This window comes from Epinephelus lanceolatus, chromosome 10 (assembly GCF_041903045.1).
Source record: "Epinephelus lanceolatus isolate andai-2023 chromosome 10, ASM4190304v1, whole genome shotgun sequence".
NCBI classification, from domain to species: domain Eukaryota; kingdom Metazoa; phylum Chordata; class Actinopteri; order Perciformes; family Serranidae; genus Epinephelus; species Epinephelus lanceolatus.
In genome coordinates this window covers 40,136,244-40,157,073 of record NC_135743.1, presented here as the reverse complement: position 1 = coordinate 40,157,073, position 20,830 = coordinate 40,136,244, and the positions used below count along the sequence as shown (strand labels likewise).

The 20,830-nt window shown below is 38.8% G+C and overlaps 1 protein-coding gene across 1 annotated transcript in view; it reads left to right on the top strand.

Annotated features, from left to right (window-relative positions):
* Nucleotides 1-4,431: 4,431 nt before the first annotated feature.
* The window catches only part of sim1a (SIM bHLH transcription factor 1a), a 29,357-nt gene continuing 12,958 nt past the window's right edge, over nucleotides 4,432-20,830 (top strand). The window contains exons 1-9 of the mRNA XM_033641342.2: nucleotides 4,432-4,557; nucleotides 4,753-5,274; nucleotides 11,603-11,685; nucleotides 14,308-14,397; nucleotides 14,483-14,591; nucleotides 14,693-14,778; nucleotides 17,374-17,573; nucleotides 17,782-17,888; nucleotides 19,203-19,350. Coding sequence (XP_033497233.1) covers nucleotides 5,100-5,274; nucleotides 11,603-11,685; nucleotides 14,308-14,397; nucleotides 14,483-14,591; nucleotides 14,693-14,778; nucleotides 17,374-17,573; nucleotides 17,782-17,888; nucleotides 19,203-19,350 — 998 coding nt within the window. The 5' untranslated portion in view covers nucleotides 4,432-4,557; nucleotides 4,753-5,099. The remainder of the gene's footprint in view (nucleotides 4,558-4,752; nucleotides 5,275-11,602; nucleotides 11,686-14,307; nucleotides 14,398-14,482; nucleotides 14,592-14,692; nucleotides 14,779-17,373; nucleotides 17,574-17,781; nucleotides 17,889-19,202; nucleotides 19,351-20,830) is intronic.

The following is a 20,830-nucleotide window of genomic DNA, read 5'->3' as shown; positions in this document are numbered from 1 at the left end:
ACAATTATTCACACATTGTTGGATCTTTGAGACATAATCTGTTTTGTTATAGGTTTTTTTTTTTGGACCAAATATGTTTTACCGTTGTAAGCCAAACTATGACACAATTAAGGGATGTAGTTTTTTTCACCACGGTCACATGAGGCAGTGTGTTGAAGGGTTTAAAACAGCATGTGGGAGATGGCATTTACCCAAAACAAAGGATAATAATTAATTGTTTTTTGTTGTTGTTGTTTTGTTTTGTTTTTTCTTTCCCAGACAACGTGTTTTTTGATGGTGTTAGAGCCATTTTGGTGTTCATGTTCATTTGATGTACTTACCTGTGGCCGCCGTTGGGGGCGCTCTGGTATCATTCTGCACTGTAGGGTGCGAGGAAAGTATGAGTAGAAAAAGAGGTGATTACACAGGTGCGTTGTTGCTAACCGGTAGAAGCCAACAGTTTTTGATCGTCATATCTGTCATCATAGTCATGGTATTGGTGTTAAATGCGTGATTTGTTTGATCTGCACACAAGTTATTGGTATGTACGTAAGTGTGTGCACAGTTCTGCCACATGTAATTTAAATAGAAGATAAGGAATAAATCTTTGATAATTGCATGGACGTTCCTCAGTCTCATTCATTAGATAGGCCACGGAAGACAGAGGCGTCAACTCAGAAGTGCCGGTATAGCAGCCCCTTATAGTGGCTTATAGGATTCGTTTTGTTTTGCTAAACCAAGTCACTATATACAGATGGTTAGTCAGAGATTTCTGTGTGGGATGAGTTGCACTGGAGAGAATCTGAATTTATAGTATTTGAAGAATCCAGGCTATGCCCCTCAGCAGCAGAAATGTAATTCCTGATTGGTTTCCTTGTGTGAACGTAACCCAAACAAATCTGAACAGAAGGTCAGATACTGAATTTTTATTGATTTTAGCCTATATTACTGATTGTATAGATCTTCTGTGTTGCTGGGTTGAAAAAAATACCAAAACCCAAATTCCACTTGCTGATTTACCCTGCTTACATGTTGTTGAAACTACATCTGACCAAAATACAGTCGCCAGCGTAAACCGCCAATCCCTCTCACTCTCTGTGCAGTGTGTTCAGTTTTCCAGGCTGAAATACATGACCCCAGGTTTGCTGCGTCGCAATGAGACAAATCAACTCAGGAATATGTAACGTATTAACACAAAACTAAAATAATGAAGATCTTCAGACTGGAACATGCTGCAGGGATCCTCGCGGGATGAGACTTTAAGGCGAGGTAGTACAGCAAGACCCACTTTATGTCAGATGACGTGTCTTAGTGGTGCATATTTCCAAATAAATGTTCAGTGAGCAACAAACCTGTTACACATAAGAAGACTAAAGCTTTAGGGGCCTCTTGATTTTGGGGCCCAAAGCTGGTTCACTAAGCAGGCAATTGCCCTTCTGAGCCTTAGAGGCCCAGAGGCAATACCTCTGTGGCAGTTTCACCGACTGCAAATTTAGTTAATGTATTTAAACAGCATTTAAAACACAATAAATCCTCACCAGTCCTGCTGTTTGTTTTACCTTATTCCAAGGCCATGTTCTGTAAAGAGGCCCTGTGTGAAAATTAGGACCTTTTATGATTTATATTATACTTACCTACATGATGTATATTCTTAAACAAATGTGTTGGGCTGTGTCTAGGGCTGTAGCTGATGATTATTTTCATTTAGGATTAATCTGCTAATTATTTTGCAATAAAATTAAATGTCTCTCGTCCAATCAAAAGCCAAAAATATTTACTCTAATGCAAGATCCAGAGAAGGAAATTCACACATTTAAGAACCTGGAATAATCATAGCATAACGATGTATAACAATACTTATATGTTCTGTTGCATTATCTGTTCAAGACAATTCAAGCATGTCAGCTGTTATGTTAAATCAGCGGCCCAAACGGAACTTTCTGGGTGTTATCAAGAATTAATTAGAAAGTATTTAAGCTCCACACAGTGTAACTTTTGCGTATCAGTAATATATAGGCTACTAATATACCATTTTGTACCGGAACATTTGTTAGATTATGTCTTTTTCTATAATATTAATAAATAGCAGTGAAGCCTTGGTCTTCTAACAATAGGCTATATTATCATCCTGTTGTGATATCTGGGCTGAAGTCCTTCCTGACTGCACGGAGACTTAATCACATGGAGTATTTTGGATCGTCATATTTTCCACAGTCGCAGTCTAATTACCAGTACATTTGGAGTTGAAGCGAAGGTTAAACCAGCGTCAACCATTTCGTGCGCCTCCGGCACCCCGGATGATTTCCTCACCGCAGGCTGGATCCCATTACCCAGCGGCCGCAGTCAGACAGGGAGAGAGAGCCATGACGGCGTGTGCCCGCTCCACCACCATCATCATCCTCATGTCCATGGGTTGGAAAAGGACAGCAGCCCAGAATGTCAGCTTTCCAAACAGCATGAAAACTATTTAACACTACCGATGATATGGTGAACAATGATGACACTGGGAATTATAATGCATTCATAATTCCTTATGATCACATTAATACAGATAGGCTGCTGTATAAAAGTCGAGTTGGAGAAAGTATTGTATGAAGCCACCAACACGTGTGTTAAATCACCCATACCTACACAGAAACATCTCGGTGTTAGTGATAAGCTGAGGTTGCAGATGCAGACGGAATCAGACAGGGCTTCTCTAAACACCATGTGAAGCCTTATGGCATTTCTGCTAATATGAAGTAGTCAACTTGTTGGCTTGTATTGTTTACTATTGTGCTGGTATACAGCCTAGTTCATCGGAAGGGCTGAGAATTAGATCTGCATTTGTTTCCATTGTGGACACAAGACATTATGGGCCATATTCTATGTTTTATTAGGCCTAATATATGATTCAAAAATTATTACAAAGAATTGAAAATGAATCTTTGCTTACTTCTCTGTGCAGAACATCATGAAAAAATCGTGCCTTGTGCTTTAGTCTTACATTTTTATTTTCCAATCTAATAAGGGACTGTTCTTTACTTATCAGAGGAGGGGGGTGGCTGGGGTGTGATTTTTACCCTCCCCAAAGCAGCAAATATTTTTCCTTGAGCCTCCTGAGAGATTGGCGGAAAATGTATGACCTTCCCTCCATCATAAATTAGTTATTGGATTTTTAAAACTCACCCTTTGATGTTCCAATTTTAAAAGTTAAAAGTTGAGGATGAAATTCTGGAGTTTAAACAAAGCCTTGTTTTTTTTTTCATTCTTGCGCTCACACTGGTTAGTTCACGCAATGTTTAAATGAGATCTAGGATAAAGTGATTTAAATGAAATGATACTATTAGCCTATAGGCCTATGCTCAATTTGTATATATATATATATATATATACATACATATTTTTTTTTTTTTCCTGAGGGAAGTGTTCCTCACACATGATGTGTCCAAAGATTATCAGAAATTTGGAAATCAAACAATAGTTTCTGTTTTTATAGTTCCTGGCTGTGATAAATGGTGTATTTTGGCAATTTTTTGCAGAAAACATGCACAGGTTTGGAAGGCATGTTTTCTTTAAAAATCTGTGGTAAAATAAATACAATTTCAACCATTTAAATTTATATGCCTCTAAGCAAAAAAAAAAAAAAAAACCAACAAAAAACACAAGCTCCTCTCTAGTGCTTCAAAAAATATTTGACATGCCTACCACTTTTTGCGCGCACACCCCGCCCCCCATAAGTAATGAACAGTCCCTACAACGAATAAATGATTAGTTACATAGGATAAATCCATCAGACTTTTCATTAACAACACGTTTGAAAACAATTTGTGCTTTATTTCAGATGCAGAGGACGTACATCTAAGTGTAGCCTATGTGTCATATGGGCCATAAATATGCTACATAACCTACTAAATAAAACAGTAACACCAGCAACAATACTAAACACACCATGTTTTACTATGCTCGGCATTTTCTATTTTTTGCACAGGTTAAAGGTGCCTCTGCTTCCACATGAATAGCCTACCATTTACACTTAATGTGCCAAACTCTCACTAAAATATGAGGAAGCTCTGCAGCAGTAGGCTAACCATCGCCACATCGTTATGTAAGTCAATGTGTGCTGCCGAATGAAAGAGAATCCCTCAGATTGCTAAATGGCTGTAAAACAATCTTTGCTAAATATGTATTTTTGTTGATAGCCAATAAACCTTTAAAATAACATTATTTTAAAAGAAGATCGGCATACTGTCTTCTCCCAGAAGAGAGTGAACGAACTCTGGGGGATTTTTCAATCCAGTTTGTGGCAGAGGTGAACATTTTCACCAGCCAATCCCCGTTCCCCTTGGAGCGCATCATCACAAGGTGTAGCCAATAGGTAAGCCAACAGGGTATCCAATCGTCCAATGGGAGCAGAGTTGCCTGCAGTGGGTGGGTCTTCGAGCCTGCAGCACTGAGGAGGCTCTGGATGCGCCGCTATCCGTAACATCACATAGGATGGAAGATATGCGAATGCTGGGTTTTTTGGAGATTCTGCCGGGACACTTTCAAGCCCAACAGGCGTCCATTTAGCCAACTGTACTCCGTATCTGCGCCGAGGTGAGCGAACAAGCACCTATAGCCTAGATGTGTAGTTAAAAGTGAATTAAAAAATACAGCCACTGCATTTCTGTAGAAAGATTCAAACAAGTGTCATTTTAGTTTCAGCATGCTGTTTATAGACAGACATAAATGATGCGTCACCTCAAATGTCGGTACCAATAAAGTCTACCCTCCACATGTTTCATCCCACAGGGCCGCATGTCCCCACCGGTGTCACAGTGCATTTGAACATCAGGTAAGGTTACGATGGGTCTAAGTGTGCAGTGAGCCCTCCAATGGGCTGACCAAAGCGAAACTACAAACCTCAGAAATCCAGGAATTAGCCGCTTCCCGCTCGTCGCCAACGTTGGAACACCTGGAAATATGGGAATGTGTTGACTCACCAGCAGCTGTGGATTTTAGGCCGAGCGGAGGGAGAGATCTGACTTTGATGTGCGGAGACGTCGCAGCTCCATTCCTGTGCTATGAGACACCTGGACACCGAGTGACCGCAGCGGGGCTGAGAGCGGAAGAGTAGTCGGTGAAACAGAGACGACAACATGAAGGAGAAATCTAAAAATGCCGCCCGGACTCGACGGGAAAAGGAAAACAGTGAATTTTATGAACTAGCTAAACTCTTGCCACTGCCGTCCGCCATCACCTCCCAGCTGGATAAAGCCTCAATCATCCGGCTCACAACAAGCTACCTGAAAATGAGAATAGTCTTTCCTGAAGGTAAGTGGACTGTCTTTAAATAGTGTGGATGAAATAATACAAAATTAAATAAATAAAAAAATTGATATGTAGCAACAATTATATTAATTTAACAGTATAACAACTAAATAATGATAATTATAAAAGTTAAACAATTATATTGTAGCTATAATTATACATATAATTACACATAAGAAAATAATAATAATAATTATTACAATTAGTAATGACTATAATATTATAATAATAATGATGGTTATATAAGAAAATAAGCTCCTATGGCATTCATCTTCTTTTTATTTCGGTTGGTATTTTTATTATTACCATTACTGTTACCCTGTTAGTGGGATAGGCTACAGCACCAGTAGTATATTTTACTTGAATGGTGCTGTGGCATAGGCTGCGCGTATTTTTTATTAAGCTATTATTAATTATTTTCGTATTACTTTTGCATAAGTGTTTATTTTTGGTCGTCCTTTTTGCTAAGTAAATGTAATTTACTGTGTGTTAGTTTGTAACTCAACAGCTTTCTCTGTCATTTTTCCGGAATGAAAAGTTATATTGTCCTCGTTTCAGATATCTGACTGACACACTTAGAAAATAATAATAGTAAGTTAATAAAATAAATATATAAATTCGTTGTATAAACTCTCCATGCAAACATGACATGCCAATAAGCTGATTTTTTATTTTGTTCTCATCGTCCACTTCATACATTGTCAAATGTTTGAGCGTTACTCCCAAGGAAATGTGTAGCCTATAGGCGATTATAAGTGGAGAAAATATAGACTCGTGTGCACATTTTTCATAATAGATTTAGAATATATTCTAAATCTATTATGAAAAATGTGCTGAAGCTTTAAAAAAAAACTATAGGTTTTTTTTAAAGCTTCAGCACATTACTTTGGTGTAGCCTATTTTAATTGTCCTGATCGCGCACTATTAGACCATCTTTCCCTGCAGTATCAGTCAGACCCGTCTTATCGCGGTGATACTGAAACAGAATAAAGTATCCTGATAGGCTATTCTCCGCAGTTTATCCTCCCTGAGTAAATGAGTGTATTGAGTGAGTAGCTGAAGTCTCCTGTGTCCCTCAGTCCGTCTGTCCGTGTCCCCAGCCGGCAGGGCTGTGGTTTCTCTCCGGGGCCCCTGGCGGCCCCTGCCAGCAGATTAGTTGTGATGAGGCTCCATCCTGCGTGACTGCTGCAGGGCCGCGGATATTAGTATGATCTGCACGTGTGATCCCCCAACATATGGAGCTCCTTGTAACAGTAAAGCAAGCTGTGGAGGAGGGAAGGTGGAGTGACAAAGAAAACACAAAGGAAACAAGGACGCTGCTAAGATCTGTGTTTTTACACTCAGAGTGCCAAGCAGCTAAATCCTGCTGTGACGGGAGACTTGGACTGAATAAGACCCATCATTAACAGATCTGCAGGATTTATTTTCTAATACTGCACAATCACTGTCAAATTAGAGGTAAAAGAGCAGAGGACAGAAGCGAGATAGATGATCTGGATGTAATCCATTCATGTTAGTGCACCAGCTGAAATTCATTCCAACAATCCAGGTTGCAAAGTAGTTTAGCCTTATCACTGTGAATTTCAGCTAAATGACTAAAATTAATTAAGTAAAACATCAGCTATGAGATAAGAAAAGTGCTTGAACCAAATGTAAATGTTACATGTACTTTTATGCATAAGGAACTCAGGCAGGTAGATACGGGTCAGCTTGAAATCAACCGTTATTATTTGTGCTTAACTTAAAGTGAGAATGAGACAAATACTGCAAATTCTTATAAATATACTGAATAAAGCAAAATGTAGGGTTGTTAAAAGAAACATCTTATTATTGAACCACATGATTCCAAAAACACAGCAGCATGGGCTCGACATATTTAGAGTAGAATCAGGATTAATTGGAATGATGAAAAAGATGGAGGCCACAGAGTCAGATTTCTTTCAGTCAGGATATTGTGACATACGACTCTGTTGCATCTTTGTCACTCCAAAATCTATTATATTGTAAAATGATTCCAAAGCTCAGTAAGGCAACGTAGAGCACTTGACTGTTTTGCATGAATAACAGTGATATCACCTCTCAGGGACTGTGTGGCTCAGCTCTCAGTAACACCAGTTGCCTCCATTCTGCATTGCCTGCATGACTGGAAGATGTCTGGCTGTCATACTGTGCTGTTTCACATGTGTGGCAACGTAAGCATGCGAGAGAAGCTCTATGAATAATTTAAGGGCCAATCTCGCTCATGCAGGCTGCAGGGTTTGTACTCCTCTGTCCTTAACAGCCCATATTGTGTTTTCCCCATTAAATCACTTCTGCTGTTTTAAAGGCTAGACCTCTTCACTCAGGCTTCTCGCACCTTTTTACTCCAAGAACACCCTCCCCACCACACACACACACACACACACACACACACACACACTTTACCAGGAGCCACATGTGATGATTTGGTCGTGAAGAAGCCCATCTGAGAGGGCTGGAGGGGTTTTACATAAGTGGAGAGAAGAAAAGCTAAAAGTGGTCTTAATTTGGAGTGTACAAAAGGACTACTTGTTTTCTGTGGGGTGTTTGTGGGGGGGATTATTTATGACACTCAGATTGGTCACTAAGTGACCTTTGACCTCAACTATGTTGTCCACTCTGGGTTAAATTTCGACACCCCACACCACAAATATCTTGAGCCGTGAAAGAGATGGAATCAGAGAGGGAAGATAAAAATCACCCTTTATCATATGTACTGCTTATTTGCTAAATCAAACGACCACTGACATCATGTTTACTGCGACTAATATAGCTCCAATCTTATGTTGTTCATTTATAGGCTACAGTGGATGAAAACATCATAAACATAAAGTCACAACACAATACAAGCAGTGTTATAAGGATCAGGATGACAGTGTGTAATACTGTTAAGAAATATAAAAATAAAATAAAAAACCTCAGTGTTTTAACCGCACCTCACACTGTTCCTCACAGTGTTCCTCCGCAGATGGACTTCTTGTCCCGTTAGTTTAAAATTGGAACTATTGTGTGCGGCGGGTTTTTTCTCGGAATATGCGCTATGTGGCCTCAGTTGTAAATGGGATATCGACATGGGCAACAGAGGTGCTTTATTACGCCACACGGAGCTTTTTTGGTCAGTTTTGATTGGCTGAGTGTTCTCAACACTTAAAAATCGCCACAGTCACTGTGACTGGCAAAAGACTTTGTTTCAGTATTTACGAATGAGCTGCTGGTGCCCTCAGTAACATGTTTAAGACTCCGAACATTATTATTATGATAATTATTATTATTATTATTATAGAATATGTGTCATAATGTGTTCACGAAACACAGTAACGTTCTAGTCATTGAGATTAGTGTAATAAGACTGTTGCTGATCTGACCGGACTGATTTCAGCGTGATGGTGCTGAATTATAAACTGTGCAACAACAAATCATGCTCTCACTGCCTGATCGGTTTAGGCAACGAAATTTGTTAGTTTTGTTAGTAGTTGTTGGTTTATTTATTAGTTAGTTATTTAAAATGTGTCTTCCCAATGGATTTCTTTCGATTTAGATTAATTTGTCTACAGACTAAAATCAACCCCAGGGTCCAGTCTGGACCGGAGGGATAGATGACGATAGATGATGATGAAGAAAAATGAGGGAGAAATAATTACACAAAATTAAGTTTGTGTTTGTTTGTTTTGTTTTGTTTTTGTTTGTTTGATTGTTTTTTTGTTTGCTCCTATTTTTGCAGTTGTTTTTTGTTCTTGTAAGACACTGGATACTTTCAGGCCTCTGTCCTTCAGATTGGCTAACTGCTCACAGCTCGCGCCTATATGATCATAATGTGCGGGCTCACGTGTAGACGTCACCTTTTTAGGGCAAACAAGCAAAAAGTCTGGGAATCGCTGCTCTAATACTACTACTACTACTAATAATAATAATAATAATAATAACAATAATAATAATTATAATAATAATAATAACAATAATACTATTGTATCAAATTAGAGTTAGGCTCGTTGGTAATTAAGTGGTTAAATTAGCCTAAGTCCCACGTCTGGACTGAAATATAGCTAGTAATAGAAAATAATAAGTGCATAACATCTTCTGGGTTTTTTGTTTGTTTTTGTGTTTTTAATAATGATGCAATAAGTTGGATGAAAATTAAATATGGAATGGAAGGCTACTGACTTCAGACCTTTTCATTAACTCTGTGTCTTTAAACCAAGTTCATAATGAAACTCCTACCCTTCCTGCATCAGCAGACGAGCACTGTGTTCAGTTCAGGTTCACAAGTGCTCCGTTCGTTACCTGCAGCGGGTCAAGTGCAGCAGTCCTGCACCAGTCTACCACACAGATGAGCCCAGTATCCACACTTGTTTGATCTGAATTCTCCACACCAGGCCTGCTGCCCTCGGCCAGATTCTAAACCCTATCTTTTTTGATGAGCCTCTATAATAATTAGTGTCTGTGGACATAATATCACCGCACAGTTGTAAAGCTCATGCCCCAGTAGATCTTTATAACACTGTGCTACTGAGAAGTACGAGTTCCCCTCTGTGGGCTCCAAATGTGCATTTCCATCATATAATCTACTGCTGCTCGCTTTTTTTGTTTTACGAACTGCGTTATTTGCAGCTTCCTGCAGCCCTAACATCATTCCTTTCATTTTCTTAAAGTTTAGGATATTTTTAACCGGTCAAATAGCTGGACAACAACTCGTCAGTGATTATTACTCATTATTATATCAGTTTTTTAATGGTGATCGGAAGGTTCGACTCGTTTTTTCTCGTTCCAACAAAAGCACAGCCCTCCTACAGTTTTATAGGCTATAACAACAATTATAGTTACTATTATGATTATAATTATAATTATAATTATTATTATTATTATTATTAGTAGTAGTAGTAGTATAATTAGCCTATTATTATTAATGAGGGCCTACAGGACTTGTGTGAAGACTAGCTAATTGAGTCGTGTATGGGAGCAACAACATTTAGAGCCAGAAGATAAAATCACTTCTCTAACTAAAGGAGTCTAAATTAAATTACTAAATTGTGTTCTTACAGCGGCGTTACAGACTCGGTCTTTATACTTCTTTTCTCTTTTTGAAGTGGAAGCCAGTGATTTCTTGCCACTTGTGGGTGTTTTGGGGTTAATTTGATAGTGTCTTTTGATGCGATCTTGCAGTCCATATTAGCTCCATATGAAGCGGGGAGGCGGCGGGTCGCTGTGATCCTCACACGCCGCCTGTTTATTCTGCAGAGCGGGATTTGCATGTGAATGGAGATCGCTCCTGCACGGACTCCTGTTTGCTCTGACCGCCGCGGCTCTGCGCCTCACACCATCTGACATGCTCTCTTTACGACAGTTGCGAAGGCTTTATCAGTATATTTCCACGCTGCAGCATTTGCTCTGATTCGATAAACATCCGAGTCTTATTTTAGGGTTGGTGTTTTGTAGGGCTGCAGGCTGCAGACCGTAAACTCAACACACTGATTTGCACTAGGTTGATTTTAGACTTGTAATGGTCATTGCTGCAGTTAAACGAGCCTTACTAGTATTTGTAAACCAACAGGCCCTTTAATTTAGCCACATTTCCCCCTGCAGACACAGTTTCACCCACATTGTGAACACTAGCCGTTTATTTAGAATCAAAATCAGCTTTATTGGCCAATTATGTACACACACACAACGAATATGACTCCGTTGTTTTGTTTGTTTTGTCTTTTGTTCTTTGCATTGCTCTCAGTGTAGCTACACAGAAACAAATACAACAGCTTAGAACAAGGACAAGGAAGCTGGACAAATAAAGGCAGGGACTAGACAAGATGTGAAAAAATATATATGTGTTAAATATACATGTAAAACACGCAACGACAAAAAAAAATACAAATCGAGTTTCTCTTTAAGTTGTAATCATACCATTAGTGCAAAGAAATAAATACTGAAGTATATGGATGACTGCATGTCTTTAAGCAGTATATATACAGCATGTAGGTTTATATTTCAGTAAAAACTCACATCAATCTCTATATTCCTGGTGTTGTCATTGTGTTTTGATAATATGATGTAGTTAAATGTATTGACAGGCTATACATTGAAAGCATATTTAGTAATTGTGTACTGAACATTAAAGGAATTAAATTGCCTTTACTCTGTTAGTCTGTAAAATCAGTTTATAGACATCATTATTTGTTTTCACATTTGCTGGAATGAAAGCCTCATCAGTTAGGGTTACCAGGTTGCCAGTATTATCCCCCCTCTGCTTTCATTGTAAAATATGACATTTTGATTCTTGTAATTATATTTTTCATTTGTGTGTGTGTGATTTGTTTACCAGGCCTGGGGGAGTCCTGGGGTCATGTGAGCCGCAGCACTTCTCTGGATGGAGTCAGCCAGGAGCTAGGCTCGCATCTCTTACAGGTACTTATTGTACTACAGTGGTAAAGAGTTCTTACATTCTAAGAGTAGCTGAAAAAAATGGAGGGCTTTGGGGTTTTCAAGTGACGGAGATGTCACAGGGTCTCTTAAAAGGCCGTTAAAATGTTCATTATGATGAAGGAATAAAAAAGTAAAGCTTAGCTCTGTACAAAATTCTCCCATTGTTATTATTATTTTTATTGTTATTGTTCAGCCATAGGTAGAATGTGTGTGTGTGTGTGTGTGTGTGTGTGTGTGTGTGTGTGGTTTAGTGCTGTCTGCCTCCTGCTGCCTTCATTCTTGTGCTTTAAGAGTGAAATGAGCTGAACGCATTCATGGTCACGCACAGAGCTTCGGTCTGTCCTGCAGCCCCTCTCACATCAGCAGCAACACAATGGAGCAGGGCTGCAGGGCTGCAGGGCTACAGGGCTACAGGGCTACAGGCTGGCCACAGAGAACCACAGGCTGGCTAGCTCTGGTCTACAGGATTGTCAGAGTTACAGACCACAGAGCTACAAGCTTTCAAACAGGTCTACAGAATTGTCATATGGGGCAACAGGCTGGCTTAAAATGTAGGTCTACTGGTTTGACAAACAGATCTATGTGCTGGCCAGAGAGGACTACAGCGTAAAGATCAAGGGCATCACTTTGTATTGAAAATACTTTTTTAAATCGTCTTTAATGCGATTTTAGGCAATTTAATGGAGGGATCAGTATGAGGTCAGAGTAGATGATTACAGCAGGGCAGGAAAAACAGCACATTAAAAGGTCATAGCCTAGGCTAAGGCGTAGGTCTTGTTTTGGGAGGACACATTCGAAGTGGAAGGTCAAGGGGTCATCCCCCAGGAAATTTTGGAGCATCAAACATTTCATGACCTGCATTTTGGTGATTTCTTATGCACCAATTTATGGTGAAATATCTGTATTTATGGAGAGGAGAACCCAAAATTCAGGCAGCAGGTGACAATTAGAAATATATTGCAATATAATGCAGTAAGGCTCTCAGGATTCTGTATTGCTTTTGTTCTCATGTAGATCAGCTTTTCTCATTTCATGTCATACCTCATGAGTCAGCACAAATCTGAGCAAATCTACCCTTCAATACTCTTTTATTTGGGGAGGTAACCTCTTAAAATGTGCATGTGGCAGCTATTCACATCCTGGACTTTAGCTCATATGTGTTGTCATGTTCACAGAGTGAGGAAATGGAAAACTTGGACAAAAAAGCTGTGTCAAGAAATAGTTCAAGTTACAGATCATTGGCGCATGCATTTTTTTGAGTCGTTTTAGAATTAGTAGGCTGGGGGGTATTTTTGCTAAGCTTACATTAATCTTTTTAACAATGCACCTTTGTTTTTTTATATTGACCTCACATTTCATTGTATGTTTTCTTATTGTGCAAATTAACCTTTTTGAAAGCGTTCCAATTTGTTAGTTAGCATTTCTCCTCAAGAAATTTCTGTCTTGACAAGATATTTTTTCAGATTATTTTCAACAAATTATGCTTTTAAAAAGTAACTGATGCCTGTTTTAACGACAAGTAGCTACAAACTAGCCAGAGGGGGCTACAGCTACAAGCTAGCAGCAATGGAAATGTGCTGCTTGTTAAATAATCAATATTATTATTATTGTTATCAGTTAATATCACAAATGCTTATAATGATATAGCCTTCCACTCAGTGGCGTATGGTAGTGAGGAAGGGCCCCAGTGCATGTAATTATGATGGGCCATAGTGCAAAATTTTGCATCTAATCTAGCTACAACTTGATATTGGACAACATCAACCTACATATTACCCAGTGCAAATATGACAAAAATACCAAATAAAATAATATTAAATAATGTATATAGTATTTATTCAATTAAATATTTTGTATAGTTTTATTTGCGGTTTCATAGTTTATGTAAAGTAAATTATTGTAGAATAGATGGCTACTGAGAAAAAAAAGAAACCATGATGGAGATGGGTTTTGCATTTACGGTGGCATATATAGCAGTTAGCACCACTTTTTTAATTTAACATGAGCTCTTCTTTGAACACTGGCGTAGCTATTACTGAGGTGGCAATCTGAATGATTTATAAGATCCTGTTCTCCAGCTAACACACTGCTGGAGGGCCTGCCCGCTCTACTGCCCCCTGTCCTATGGGCCCCGGTGCAATTGCACTGCCTGTACTGTTTATATTTATGACCCTGCTGCCTCTCACTTGCTGGTTTTTGGGGAAGTACAGCTAGCTAAAACAAATTCAGTCTAATACCTAGTAAAAAAGTTAACAGGTAGGATTTATCGCAGGGCTGTTGTGTTAGACTGTATTAGTATGAACTGGTGATGGTGTTTAATTCAAATGTTCCTTTAAATGTCAATGTTATCTCTGTTTTTTCATGCCTTTCCTCAGATGACTATTTTGTCATGGTGTTACAGCAGTCCGCCTGTCTGTTGTGATAGCAGCTCTGCAGAGTTATTACAGTACAGTTGAATGATAATAATAATAAGACACTATGTTGTAAACATGTTGTCTAGGAAATGGACTCAAAACTATGATACTGATTTCATTAAAAGGCAAATTAGTTTTGGCCTTTTGGTGATATCTAATATAACAGCTCTCTTTTTATCGTTTCTTTCAGACATTAGACGGCTTCATTTTTGTGGTTGCTCCAGATGGGAAAATAATGTACATATCAGAAACAGCATCAGTGCACTTGGGCCTGTCACAGGTTGGTTTGACAAACTATCCTTGACCTCCTCTGGTATGTTAGTCCTGATGTGTTATGTGTCTGAGATGAATGTTCGTTTCAACAGGTAGAGTTGACGGGAAACAGCATTTATGAATACATTCATCCAGCAGACCATGATGAAATGACAGCCGTCCTAACAGCACATCAGCCTTACCATTCACACTTTGTTCATGGTAATTGACAACCTAGGCATGCTGAGCTATATATGACATGGACTCATCATACAGCATAAATAACTTGTTGTTTTTTTTGCATATTTTTTAATTCACTGCAGAATATGAAATGGAACGCTCCTTCTTTCTGAGAATGAAATGTGTCCTCGCTAAAAGAAATGCTGGGCTTACCTGTGGAGGCTACAAGGTAAGACTGTGCAGCTAAACTGGTGTGAACACAACTGTCTTTATTTTGTTGTTACTCTTGCCTGACAAATTGGAGGATGACAAATGACATGTTCTGGTAAATGTCAAATCATATTAATCACTTTGGGGCGTCGGTAGCTTAGTGGATAGTGCCGACACCATGTATAGAGGTGATGCCTCGCTGCACCGGTCGTGAGTTTGACTCTGGCTTGCAACCCTTTGCTGCATGTCATCCCTCACTCTTTCTGTCTCCCCATTTCACACTGTCCTGTATGTTAAAGGCAAAAAGCCCAAAAAATAATAATAAAAAAAATCATATTAATCACTTCAAAACAAAGCAAATTTAATGCCCATTTGCTTATTGGATAACGTGCTATCTTGTGTGCAAAGTTTAAATTTTGTCATGTTGCAAAACATATTTTAGCCACCTAAAAAAATCAATATCAGTTCAAGTATATGCTATATTTGGAATATTTTCTCCTCTTTACCTTACACACTAACCAATCAAGGCAACAGTTGACCAGTGACTCTGTGTCTGTGTGACTGTCAGTGGAGTCTGGCAGCTTTGTGAAAATGGCTTCAGTTCCCCATTGGAGAGGACTGTCTGAAGGCAAGGGGAAGCAGTGAAAATATTCTAAACATAGCATACACTTCAACTAATTTTTTTAGGTGCCTAAAAACTAACTGAATGAGGGAGCACTCACTCAGCATCGTTTCATTGTATGCACGTGATACAGGGTTTTCTACTATGAAGTTACCGGTGAATTGGTCTATAAGACTGGAAATTTTGCCCTAATGGCAGCACTAAACGAAAGGTCAGGGGTCACCAAAGTCATTAAGGGAGACGGAGACTATAATATCCATAGCATGCTGCTCTGGATAAAAGTGTTGGATGGATAAGGTTGTCAAGGTTTATGGACACTATAGGAGATCAATATGATTCCTGTTCTTCTTGGAAACAAAGGATGCCAAACAGTCAGATCATCTGTTACTGATCTTCAGTAACAGATGGAATTTGCTCACTTGTCATGGAACAGTAGATCTTCAAACTTTACATTTATTTGAGCATTTTTAGGAAATCTCTTCCACGTTGGCTCAAAAGTTTAACTGCTGATAACGACTGTGGGATATAGTTGTTAGGTCAGTAACAAGCAAGTGGTCCATGAGTTGAAATTTTTTGTTAACTATAGCAGATACATAATCTGAATACATGTTCCGTTTTCCAAATTTCCCACTTTCAAAAAGATGACAAAACACTTGCACACCTATCTCATTCCCAATTCCTTTTTTTTTCGATATGGACAACTGTTTTTCATACACAGATCATCCTCTCCAATGGCAATTTTCACCTTGATGCATAAAGAGTGTGCATTGGAAAGAAATTGGGAAGAAAGTTAAAGGTCTAGTGTGTCGTATTTATTCGCATCTTGCGGTGAGGTTGCAGAATTGAAACTTCTCCTGTGTGCCAAGCGTGTGTGAAGACTATGGTGGCTGACGTAAAAATGTGAAAGGCCCTATCTAGAGCCAGTGTTTGATTTGTTTTCATTTGATTTTGTTTTGTTTGATTTGTTTGTTATTTGATTTGTTCTTTCTGGGCTTCTGTAGAAACAACTTGGTCCACTCTGTGGGAAAGGACCCACCTTACCACCTAACCCTAAATAAAAGTCACTGTGTTTCTATTACCTTAGATTCAGCTGCTATATATACATATGGAGCAGGTTGCAATATATTTTTTTTCCTACTATGGCAAAGGCATGACCGGCTGTACTCTGCTTCTGATTGGCTTTGGCGTACCACTGCCATACGATGACATTTCTCACGTAGCCCTTGCTGTTCTGCTGTCATTAGCTTGAAATCGTAAAGCTGTAATAATTTCTGACCCTATACATGAAGAATTGAAAAGAAATTATAGCAGTTTAATGATGAGCAAAATAGCAAGGGCTGGCAGGGTCATGCCTAAGCCAATCAGAGGCAGAGAAGGGCAGGTCGTGCCTTTGCCATCTAAGCAAAAACAAAAATATTGCAGCCCGCTCCATATGTAGATATAACAGCTGATTCTAAGGTAATAGAAACACAGTGACTTTTATTTAGGGTTAGGTGGTTATGAACTAATGAAAAAAACATAGTTATGAATATTATATTTAATTTTTGCCAATATGTCCTTCTAAATCATACACACTGGACCTTTAACATTGCAGGAAACGCGAAACAAGGTGCAGGTTATTATTTGCATACACGACGCTGTAGCATTGTGTGTTTGGTACAGGTGTGACCACTGTCTCTATGTCTTTTCCATGAGTTTCATTTTACTAATATTAGTAAAATGAATAAAATGTAATGTGAACAGGTTGTGCAGTTGTGTAATAAATCTATATATGAGAACTAAAATACTGAGAGACTGGGTTATTATAACTTTGGAAAGTTATCACAGCTGCAACTAGAGAAGAAGGCTGAGTTCATTCACAGAGCTGTAATGTTAGTTTGCAGCCTTACTAATGCTCAAGTAGAGTACAGAGTACAGGACTAAAGATTAACTGGAGCATGTATGGACTGATTTTTTATTCTTTCACTATCCATCTGTGAACTCTTGTCCTAGGTGATCCACTGTAGCGGCTACCTGAAGATCCGTCAGTACAGCCTGGACATGTCTCCATTTGACGGCTGCTATCAGAATGTGGGGCTGGTGGCCGTCGGTCACTCGTTGCCACCTAGTGCTGTCACTGAGATCAAACTGCACAGCAACATGTTCATGTTCAGAGCCAGCCTGGACATGAAGCTCATCTTCCTCGACTCGCGGTACGTTCTGTGTGACACTGTTTTGTATCAGCCTGCACTCTGTGCATACATGTTTGTGCGCATGAGTATGTAACAGTGGGGTTGGGACTCTCTTTCTCATATTTGTATGATACATATTTTGTGCGTGCAGTTTGTACGTGAGTGTTTGTAAATATGGGAAGGTGCAATGAACCCTGTGAATGTGTGTGTGTGTGTGTGTGTTGCTTAGAGTTGCAGAGCTGACAGGCTACGAGCCTCAGGATCTAATCGAGAAGACTCTGTATCATCATGTCCACAGCTGTGACTCCTTCCACCTGCGATGTGCTCATCACTTGTGTGAGTTAGGTTTGTTTAACCTTTCTACAAAATCTCTCTTTATACACACACACACACACACACACACACACTGTTCCAGAGCAGACACAGTACACCTGGCTATGCAATGTTATAGTGTATTATGTTTTCATATGTTATGCTGCTATAATATGTGACGTGATGTTGTGTTATGTCACATCACGTTGGTGTTATGTTACATTACCTTGTGGTATTTTTTAATAATTAGGCAATAGTTATTCCATACATTGATATAAAACAGCTCATGTATTATACTATTCACAATGCCGTAAGCTAAAATAAAATTAAAAAAAAATGCTTACCACAGTTTTCTAATTTCAGAATTATCTGATTTTAATAATTTATCACCTCTTGCTACAATTTGCCGCTGTATTTTGATTTGTCAGAGGAATACTTTGCCAATAGTTTAAGCAGTTTTGTATCATAGCAACATGGGTAGTACGTGTCAATGAACTGTGATAAACTTCCCTCCATCTAACCAGCGCCCAGATCTCCCTACTCATTTGCCAGTTATCTATGCTGGCTCTGGGGCTGTTGCTCAAAAGACAAATTGTACCTCTGCATTTTCGTATGACTGCCATCATGAACGCAAAGGGTATAGAAGCAAATTTAGACCAAACTCTGATCAAATGGTAAAACAATGCAGTACTTATCAAAATAAACCAAGATTATGTTACTGTGTTGCAGATTTCTAACCTAAAATGTCTTCAGAAACATATTTTAGTGCACTGTTTGGCTGTAATACAAGAATTTGTGAACAGGAAGTGGGTGCCATACTGTTTCCTGTAATGTGAAAATGAAGGCTGAGATCAAACGGTAAAACTAAGTAGTGCTGATAAAATATAAACCAAAATTCTGTTACTGCATTGCTTATATCTCGCCTCAAATGCCTTCAGAAGTTATTTTAAGTTATTTTAGCCTTCCGTAATGTTCCTTAAAACAAGATTGTTTGTTACCAGCTGAGCCACGATAATTTTTTCAGATGAGCTGCTCAAAACCAACTCGCATTATGTCACCCACCAGCAGGAACGTTTATTGTCTTGTATTCTTTTAGTTGTAGGTTTTCTACTACAGAGCAAAATTAAATGCCACAGCCGTTTTCTGTTTTGATTGGTCATGTAGCAGCAATTTCAAAGTATTTGCATGTCTCTGCTGCATAGACAGCCCAGTTTTGTGAAAAGGCCATCTTTCCAGCAGTGAAATACTTTTTTAATGTTGTTAATTATATGCTATAATTCGTATTTTTCTCCCAGTAATCATTTGCTGTAATTTCTTTCCCATCTCTTGGTCTTGCAGTGCTGGTGAAAGGTCAGGTCACCACTAAGTACTACCGTTTCTTGGCCAAGCATGGTGGCTGGGTCTGGGTTCAGAGTTATGCAACCATCGTACACAACAGCCGCTCATCCCGACCGCACTGCATTGTTAGTGTCAACTATGTTCTCACGTAAGTATCTGTCTCTGTTCCTAAATATCTTCATAAGATCATTATGCTGATAAATGTGATTGCCAAATAGAGATCCACAAGGTTTACTTGAGACAGTGATGTCATGTTCATGTCATATCACTGTGGTGTTACTGTAGGTTGCTTCATCTGTCCGCCATGCTAAATACTGCTGCTCATACTAGCTGTGTATCACTCAAGTGGCTCTGTCATTTGTTTGAATATGACCATGGATGTGTTATAAGAACTGGATACTAGACCCAAAGATGGTGCCTTTCTAGTCAAATAAGAATTTCTGCAGTATGCAGCTCACTGAGTATGTGTAGTAGTGTTACCCCTGTTGGCTCCACCCATGAGTTCCCACTCAGCACATAGACTTTACATACTGTAAACCAGAATCCATCCATGACACGAAATATTAAAGTTTAAACAAAGGCCTCGGATTGTCAAAATGACATAAAAACTTTATGCTCACTTGACACAAAAACTGAGCTTGACGTAACTTTTTTGTGTTAAGTCAACATTTTTTGTTGTTTTCAGTTAATTTGATTAAAATTTATAAAGCCAATTTCACCTAATTAGTTGGGGCAAAATCGGTGGAGTCTCCCAGCATGCCTTGAGACAATGTGTTTAAGGCCATGAGCCGAAGAAAACTGTTTAAATCTGTTCTAAATCACTCATGTTAATGTATTTCACAATGGTTCTAATGGGTAACAGTTAATGTTGTGGTAAAAGACATTTCGCACCATGAGTTAAATCGTATACAGAGTCAGTGACCTCCCACCTGTGTGGATATTTGAGTGTCTATCATGTCTATCATGAGATAAATAATACCTCCTGGTACACATACATATCTTTGAAATTTTCTGGCAATTGAGTAAACCTAAGCTTAGAACAATATATTTATAATTCAATGAAATTTAAATACATATTGTACAATGAGTACTCGATGTATTTATGTTTGTATGACATAGCATTAAATGCTCAAACAACAACAAAAAGTAATGCTTATCTGAATCTGAAATGAGGGTCATGTGACACATTTATTTTGGGTCTGGTGTACTCAAAATGTTTATGTTACTGTATTGTACTAAACTAAAAGATTTCAGTGCAAGCTGTTTCCAAAAAAAAAATTAAGTGGAGTGTGCATTGTGCAGCGCATTGTGATTTAAATTGCTGTTCTTTTACAAATAAAACCTCTGCGTAGTGCTAGCCTCTTGTTTAGTAGTACAGCGAAGGTGGCATGTCAACGGCAGCTGGCATGGATATCTGTTCCATCAGATGGAAAAACATGTCTGAAACGTGTCTAGGGTGTGACTCCAAATTTAATATAATTAAAGATGACTGATGCACCCTGAGTGGTTCAGAGAATTGATGGATGGATGGATGTTTACTACTAACGCCCACTACTGATCATCCAGCCATTCTGACCCAGCAGCAACTTGTAGACACATTTCTAGAGCGTTCTCTCTGAAAACAAAAG